Source organism: Anopheles merus, unplaced genomic scaffold (genome assembly GCF_017562075.2).
Source record: "Anopheles merus strain MAF unplaced genomic scaffold, AmerM5.1 LNR4000053, whole genome shotgun sequence".
Lineage (NCBI taxonomy): Eukaryota > Metazoa > Arthropoda > Insecta > Diptera > Culicidae > Anopheles > Anopheles merus.
Window position 1 is genome coordinate 71,429 of NW_024427633.1, and position 9,429 is coordinate 80,857.

The 9,429-nt window shown below is 44.4% G+C and overlaps 1 protein-coding gene across 1 annotated transcript; it reads left to right on the top strand.

Moving 5' to 3' along the window:
• The first annotated feature begins 1,789 nt into the window (after nt 1-1,789).
• Nucleotides 1,790-5,947, top strand: LOC121601282 (trimethylguanosine synthase-like). Its single transcript, XM_041930114.1, is given in 3 exon segments — nt 1,790-1,929; nt 2,003-4,635; nt 4,638-5,947. Coding segments are annotated over 2 exon segments (3,126 nt in total). The 5' UTR covers nt 1,790-1,929; nt 2,003-2,030; the 3' UTR covers nt 5,159-5,947.
• Nucleotides 5,948-9,429: the final 3,482 nt, after the last annotated feature.

Here is a 9,429-nt window from a genome sequence, read left to right on the forward strand (position 1 = left end):
CCCACCCAAGCGCCACAGATTAAGCTTAAACGACTGGAAAATTTATATCCATAGAAAAAAAAATGAAGCACAGCTTCATGGTTTGATCAATAGATGGCGTATTACAACTCATCATATATTGCTACCTTTTCTTGCAATGTGTTTGGACAAGTTGCATTTTATTATGACCTATATAGCCTTCTAACTTCTGAGCAAAATCTATATAAATGTCGTGTGGTTAGATACGTGGGTATCATCACCAACGACCATTACTCAAATCTCACTTGCTTCAGTGCTGGTGTTTTCCGTTGGAGTTTAGTATTAAACAATCATATCGCCGTTCTAGTTCTAGCGATGCATAACTTCAATGCGAAACCATACAACAGTACACAGGAAATGAGAAAGCTCTCCTCCAAGCGATGAAGCTCAACCGGTTGGGGTATCCCACCACAGATAGCGCCACCAGCTTTTTGCTATTTTTAGAATGCATGAGTCGTTTGGCGTCTGCTAAACGAAGTCTTTCTATATTCCGTTTAGGTAGAGCTTGAGTCGTTTAGAAGCCGTTTAGTGGTCTTTTAGTGGATTTGTGGCACTTGGGCATTAACCGTGTATCTCGGGACCGCCTGTAATGAACTAAATTTAGCACTTCTATTTTGCTACTCATGCTACAAGCCGGTCTCATGGTACAGTCGTCAACTCGAACGACTTAACAACATGCCCGTCATGGGTTCAAGCCCCAAATAGACCGTGCCGCCATACGTAGGACTGACTACCCAAGCGCCACAGATTAAGCTTAAACGACTGGAAAATTTAATATCCATATAAAAAAATGAAAGCTCCACAGCTTCATTGGTTTGATCAATAGATGGCGTATTGTAATACTCATCATTATATTGCTATCCTTTTCTTGCAATGTGTTTCGACAAGTTTCATTTTATAATGACCTATATAGCCTTATAACTTTCTGAGCAAAAATCTATGTGAATGGTCGTGTGGTCAGATACGTGGGTATCAACACCAACGACCATAACTCAATTCTCACTTGCTTCAGTACTGGTGGTTTCCGTTGGAGTTTAGTAATTAAACAATTGTATCGCCGTTCTAGTTCTAGCGATGCATAACTTCAATGCGAAACCATACAACAGTACAGAGGAAATGAGAAAGCTCTCCTCCAAGCGATGAAGCTCAACTGGTTGGGGTATCCCACCAACAGAGAGCGCCACCAGCTTTTTTGCTATTTTTAGAATGAATGAGTCGTTTGCCGTCTGCTAAACGAAGTCTTTCTATATTCCGTTTAGGTAGAGAACTTGAGTCGTTTAGAAGCCGTTTAGTGGTCGTTTAGTGGATTTGTGGCACTTGGGTATCCTGCTATGGGGGGAATCAATAAGTCACTGAAAGCCAACCCCACAAGTGGGTTGGCAGGCCTTGACCGGCATCGGTTGTTGAGCCAAAAGAAGAAGAAGAAGAATTTTGCTACTATTTATACCCACCAAGTTGTAAACATTTTTCACGTGTCCATGTGCGCGAAAGAGAAGGTACGATAAATCGAGCGAGAAAATACACTCCTAGGTATATGATGCGCGTAGATTGTCACCAACCCAACGAAAGGCTTATGGAAAAACATTTATGTAGTATTTGGAGTGAAGTAGAAGAGGGGAGCACAGAAGCTTACCTCGAAACGAGCACTGTAAGCGAGTAAAGGACGGCTAGATAAAATGAGCGAGATGCAGCAATTTTTGAACGTCAAAAACCCTCGTCTTGCTCAACGGGAATTCGGGCCATGCGTTTGGCGGGTCAGAAGTTCAATTCTTATGAATGTAAATAAAAAATGTCGATCTGAAAGGAACGAAACGAAATCCCCTCCCAGTGGTGTTTTTAATGGTAAGCTGTGTCGCGTAATGCATACGTATTCGTGCGAAACAAGTTTGTGCATAGCTCGTATCCACTCAGGTGCGGGTTTGTTTGGTTGGGAAACTCCTCGCCCACACGGGCAAATTAACTTACCTTCTACTGTTTCTTCCAGCGCTGGTGTTGTAGTGCACAAAACCACGATGAGCGCTTCCGAGGGCCACTGGGAACCCTTAGCCGAGATTTACCTGTCGCATCCTTTGGTGAAGGATAAGAAGAAAAGCATTTATTGCCTATGCAGCCGTGTATTCATCAAGAATTATTACGATGTGTACGTGTCCACCTTGGAACGAGGTGATTCCGTGCCCTTGATAACATCGATGGATCCCATAACACAAGCAGAGCAGGGCAATGCTTCATCAGCAATACAATCGGTGGAAGCGAAGTGTGCGGAAGGCGCTGTAGTCGCAGTAGCACAGCAGCCAGCTGGGGGCGGTGGTGACGAAATATTAGATGTGCTGGACCGTGCCGAAGTGGACGATGTGTTCATTGAGGAACCTTTGGCTAAGCAGCTAAGCTTTGGACGAGATGGTGCACGTAAACTGACTTCCAAATGGGGCGATCGCGATCCGGGGACGACCAGTGACGCCAGTTGCTACTTCAGTGCCAGTGCAAGCCACTCCGATACCAACTACTGTAGCACGGATGAGCATGAACATGTGCTCTATGCTTCAGGGGGTGGAACGCAGAACATTGGGGCAGGGTTGACGACAGGCAACAGCAGCGTAAGAAACATTGTCACATCCGGCTTGCATTCCAGTGATAGTGGAGCAGACCTTTCGGAACGCATCCATGAACGGAAACTGTCTCTCAAAGATGAATTACTCGAACGCAGCAAAACGAACGCAGGAGACGGCGAGCATGGCCGTGGAAGCGGCGGGCCTATCCCATCGCTTGCGTCAATGGAACGGAACAACAGTCTTCCAGAAGCGTTCGGGCGGGAAGATTTACACGAAGCATGGGAAACGTACTGGAACAAGCACGGTGAAGCAATAATCTGGGCGTCGTGGATTGAAAAGTACAGCGACTACATCAATCCGGAGTATTTAGAGCCGGGAGACCAGGGCCAGGCCACCGGTACCAATACGCCGCACGATAAAAGTGAAGCAACACCCGGCACGGCCACCGAGGTGGATAAAGATTTTTCTTTCGATAACGATGCAATCACGGCTGCCAGTGCCATGGAAATAGTGGTTTCCGCCTGTTCCCCTCATCCCTACACAAAATCAACATGCCAAATGGCACATTGGTCGCTACCTTTTGGTGAAGGTGCGGGTGGCAGCGGATGCGGTATTGGAGATGACGGACTTTGGAGCACCCACCGCTCGGGTAGCTGCGAAAATGAAGCTCTCTTAAGCCCACGTTGTGATTCGGTTACCTCGAGCATACCGCTTACGGTGGGCACCACGGACTCCATGACCAATGTCACGCGGATGACAATTTCCAGTTATGACTTTTGCAGCTCGAAGGTTAGCTCGGAAAGCTCGAACCTGTCCGAAAGTCTTAGCTCGGAAATTTCCAACGAAAGCTCGAACAGCTCCGACATGCTCGAAACGGAATACTTGGTTGGGGCGAATCGTGCGACCGGTGCCACGTTACCACCAGACGAAGAGGCTGCGATGGATGGGGAGCAGTACTGGCAAATATTATGGCAACAGCACTTCCAAGAGCTGTATGCCAAGCAGTATCACCACTTTATGGCCGAACACGCACATGACGAAGCGAATACGGGTTGTGGTGAGCGAAACAGCAGCTCAAAATACTATAAACGAAAACGCAACAGCAATAATGGTGCATGCAAAGGCGATGCACATTCCTACCAGCTACCACAGCCAGAGCTACAGCTGCCGGAAATGGTGGCGGAAATGCGCTTGTCCCAGCCCGAGACTGCGAGTGAACCCAACGATGGGAACGAGGAGACGAGCAATAAGGAAAAGAGCTATGGAAAGACTGCGGAATCAGCCGAAGATTTGTCGGCGGTGCTGCAGTCGTACGGTTTGCCGACGGCATTCGGAAAACAAACGCAGCAACCGGCCGGAGATGGGGGTGAAGACAGACCTCCTAACGAAAAGCCGATCAATCTGAAACGTAGCCACGAGAGTGACAACGAAGAAACGCCGAAAGAACGCTTGAAAGCTGCATTCGAGCTGATGGGGTACTGCTTTTCGGACCCGGCGAATGAGACCGAATCGATCATAAATATCTCCGGGGAGGTTGTTTATCGTAAAAAGCACATTCGCCTGCACAATCGGGTGCTGAAAATGAAACACCACAAACCCAAGCACTCATACTTCGATGACGAAGGCAACGAGCTTCAGACTGCTAGCGGTGCCGATAAGACGGACGCTGCCACCTCGGCAGATGCACTTCTGCTACACTCTTCCTCCGACGACGATGAAGCAAATCCGGGAGCGGTGGGCAGAGCGAGTGTACGATCGAGTACAATCCTGGAGATGAATCAACTACCACCGGCTGTCGTTGGGAAGGAAGTGGACTCGCTGGAAAGTGGCGACGCTACCGAGAATGTGTTGGAAACGCCCGGAATCGCGTCCAGCGAAAGTGGATGCAACGTTCCGACCAGCACGACGAAGAAGGAGAAGAAAAAGAAGCGCAAAACGAAATTTGTCGCCAGTCTGCCAGCAGACATTGCCAACGATAGATCGCTGCTAAAGTATTGGTACAAGCGGTTTTCGCTGTTCTCGCTTTTCGACGCTGGCATCAAACTTGATCGGGAGTCGTGGTTCTCGGTTACCCCGAGAAGGTGGCAGCACACACGGCCGAACGGTGCCGCTCGGACCTTATCATCGATGCGTTCTGTGGTTGCGGTGGAAACACGATACAGTTTGCTTTTAGCTGTCAAAAGGTAATCGCGATCGATATTGACCCGCGAAAGATAGAGATGGCCAAGCACAATGCGGCGGTGTACGGTGTGGCAGATCGAATAGAGTTCATCGTCGGAGACTTTATGCAGCTGGTGGATCGGTTACAGGCCGATGTTGTGTTCCTATCACCACCGTGGGGCGGTCCAGGCTATCTGAAGGATGAAGTGTACAATCTGGAGCAATCGCTGCTGCCCGTACCGGCTACGCAGCTGATGGAAGCGGCTCAACGTGTGAGTAAAAACATAGCCCTCTACTTGCCGCGCAATTCGAACACGCAGCAGCTGACGATGCTGGCCGGTCCAAACGGAGCAGTGGAAATCGAGCAGAATTTCCTCGACCGAAAGCTGATTGCACTGACCGCATACTACGGAGATTTGATCAACCAATAGATTACGGCTTTGCTTCCATTATGCATTTGTTGTTGATGTGTGCGCTTCGTACTGATGATATGCGCCAGAAACACCAAGCAGAAACGCCGCTGACATATGCTGTAAAGCGTAGCATTGTATCTGCATTCCGCCATTTTCAAACCCTTACCTTACCGTTGATGTTTACATTTCGTTCAAAAATAACTGTAGTGTAGCGTATCGCACAAAGGCTAATTATTTGTTTCTTCAATTCATATACAAAAAAAGTCTCTATAAACCCGATAGCAGTTGAAATAATTTCAAAACCCGAATAGTTTTAAAATTCTTATTTTAGCAATTGATGCAACCGAACATCAGTTTTAACACCAGTGTGTTGTCGTGAACCGCGTGTTTTTTTAGATTTATGTAGCTGGAAGATATGTATACATTTTGCGTTCCAAATGTTTCGTTTGTGATGTCGCAAAATGCTAGCCTATTTTCGTTAGGACAATCTTGAGCATATGTGACTTGACAAACTACTAGGTACTTACACTATCAATAGAAAGTTTTAGAAGGATTGCGTTTGCTTTCATTAGGATGAAGTGTTAGGTAAAATGGTTGTGTTCGTTCCTACACCTTCCTTCGTAAGTTAGGAAAGCATATTCTTAGATAAATTCAGTTTTGCGTGTGTTGTTCATGAATTTCTGTTTACGCTACTGCGAGGAGTGAATGATTAAAGTAAAGAAATAATAATATTAAATAAATGGGCAAACCTAGAGGAACTTACAGAAATTTAACACTATTAATAATAAAAACATACTTTATTTGAAATCGAACGCGTGTAATTGTAGTTTTACTGAAGTGTAGTTTACTGCTGCATCACAACCAAGCATGAGTTCGGATTTTTATTCCAGCAGAGCAGCCTCTGTAGTTCTTGTGATTACCAACGGCAAAGAACCATCTGGTGAGGATTGTCGTGTGAAGGAAGTTCATGTTCAAGGTCGAAACTCTTCGCTGATTGGGAAACAGGTTTTATTGGCGACAGGTACACGGCATGGAATAAGAACGAAAAGAATGCCTGCATTGTGTCTTTTTTGTAGCTCAGTTCATTAACATCTTTAATTTTTGTGATGCACGACGATGCTGGCGTTTTATGTGTAGAAAAATTCATAGAAAATTTCAAAATATTTACAGGTTATAGGCGTACATTCTGATTGGTGCTGCAAATTATCGATGGGAGGTAACAAACACGATTTACCCGCTGGTCATATGGGTTGATGTGTTGCGATTGAATCTCGTATCATGCAGATTCAATGCAACTATGAGCTTCAAAACTTGCCAATAGCGCAGAAGGTCTTCTTAAAGGTTAACGTTCTACTTCTCTAGTTGCAACAGTATGACGAAATCCAAATATATAAGAAATGTGGCAACGCTTTCTTGAATGGCATGGAGTTCAGAAAGATATTTCCTCTTAATAATTTGTTGTATAAGAATTATATCCTCCTTTTTCTATTGGTCTAATGTTACGATTGTTCTTATAAAAAGCACTCTTGCATATTTTCCCTCCATACAGATGGCAAATAATCGTCTCTGGACGTGAGCGAACACGTTGCCATGGTGTAACAATTCCTTACAATTTCCAGCTACTAGACGCGAACCGCCGTCTCCAACACAAACGGGTTTTGCCCGACCATATCCAAACACACACACACACACACACACACACACACATGTTCGTGCTGTACAACAAACGCACTGGGTACTAAAATCACCTTGCGCATTGATCAATGGGTCATGAAAATGACGGTCACAAACATAAGCGCAATGGCAAAAAGGAACAGAGGGCTAGGGATTGAACCCAGCACGCGATTGATTAGAGCACGACCGTGTGTATACGCGATGGTTGTTGTGGTCGCCAGGCAACGTCGTCACCATCGTCGCCGTTTCGGTCCGGTTGTCAGTCAAAAGGAAACATCTGAGCGATACAGTCTAACCGTGTGGTAGTCCGTTGTGCTCCGACGGCCATATCGGGAAGGTGGAGAAGTAAAATGTGAAAATATGCTTTTTGGTGATAATGTGAGTAAAGTTAAAGAAATAACCTAGAATGATAGTGATATCATGGTTCAGTATCCAATACACACAAAAGTATGTTGAAAAGTCCTGCGGTTTGCTTGTCGATTCAAGTATTTCGGTGCGGTTGCAGTATGCGTTGCATGTGAAAATGTGTTTTAAAAACTTTTTGAGAAACTTTACATTTGAATGATTCTTGTGGAGGAATTGTGGATGAAAAAAAGAATATTTTTGAATATATTCGAATAATGTGGCCGGCCACCTGAGAAAGGAAGTGAAAAACGTTAATCTACGATTATCCTGCGGTAGATTTTGAACTATGTTAATTTAATTAGAGAGTCTACCTGTCGTGAAACATTTCCTAACCCCACAAGGGTGCGTTCGCTGGCGCATGAGTGAAAAAAAAAAAACAAATAAAAATTCAATGCAAAAGCTTAACGAACTCGAACGTAGCATTGGTAGCCACACGTGTGATTCAGTGCTTGCTATTCTCTGTGACACTGAAACTACAAATCGTGTATGGAAAAATAGATATGATTAAGACCTTATGGCATGTTATTGAGATAATGGGAACCGTCACTATAGCGTCGTCTTTGGCGGAGATACAGACACAAACACCCAACACATCATCCCAACGTAATTACTAAAGTTGCATTACGTTCAAGTGACAAAAGTTTGAGAAAAGATTTTTTAAAAAGCGGAAACAATACTTTTACTTTATCATAACCACTGTCAATTTTCATGCTACACATAGATTGTTGTTTATGTATAATTTACATTAGTAATTTTATAAACAATTTATTTTTTGTTGCTTCTGAATATATAACGTGTTCTAAGGCTTTTAAAGGGATTTCGCAGCATAGCGTGATGGAATTGTAAACTACTCTACTTGCAATAACATTTAGCACGCAATAGTTAGAGCCAAACTTTTACGTCCTCTAGCAAAAGTTTTCTAAGCTTCAAAATAGACAGGGGGAAGGATGTGGGGGAATGTATTGATTGTAATCATTTTCACCACGCTTTCGGTAGTTAAAGAACAAAAACGAAAACGTATGCTATCGATCAAACCAAACTGACTTTGCACTGAACTGTAATTCAACACCTTGGAAACGCAAATTGAAGGGCTGTAGGAGGTCCTTCCTCAAAGCACCGTGAACTATGCAACGGAAAGAACAATCCAGTCTTCGATGTGATGACCCATTTTCCATTGCTAGGTTAACTTAGGCAAGCATAAATGTTTTGAGTAGCATATTGAGTGTTTAATTTTTTACAAAAATTCGTTATATTCTTGATTGGAAATAATGTCTAGCCAGGTGAGATGAAGATCTGTTTTGAACAACTATCCCATATATATATTCTATATTTCTTCGCAAAAATATCAGAAAGAATTCTTGTTTTAATAGCTAAGTTTTTATCCATCAACCCACCACCACCACGACGTTGTAAGCGAAACCAAATCCCACGCAGTAGTAGCCTGCAAAGCAGAGGGAGAAAACAGTGTTTAGTAAACTGCATCGATTTGGATGGATCTTAGGTGTTTTGTTTGGCGTTTGCTATTACTTCACACCGTGTGGGCGGCCGTTCAATCGGCCCAAAGTCTATCGGGCAAGATGGATTGAGCAACAATCGTGCAGTATGCTAGTATGGGATCGCGACACCTTTACACGGACGTAGGGACGGAATTCTGATACCGAATGATGATATCATATGCCCGGCAGGTACCTGTCGCGCATATTATTTTGTGGTATCCCTCGTGTCTTTTGATGGTATTAGTGATGATGATGATGATGATGATGATGATGATGATGGCTGCTATGTTCATGGACATTATGACGGGTTTTTGGTCCAATGAATGTATGCGTGTTGGTGTGTGTTTGTGTGTATGTGCGCTTGTGGACTGGAATGCCTCCATCCGATCGATCTCTGGCAAGGCGACAAATGGCCAGATGGAAGCGAGCAAGAGTAAGTGCAGGAAAGAAAAAAAAATGAATCACACCGTCACCTTTGTGCGAGAATGGGAAGCAACTATAACCATTCGAGTGAGAAAACTCCATTCAATACTCGTTTGTTCGCTTCACTGGGCAAGCCCAGGGCCGTGTTTTGCTCCGGCAAACAGACCACCGTCAAGCGCGCTTATCCGCGGTCGCCTCGCGATTAGGGCTGTACGATGTACGAGGATCGAGCAACAAAGTTTAAGAAAAGTTAAAACAATAAATTGCATTTTACAGTCATTTTACAGACAA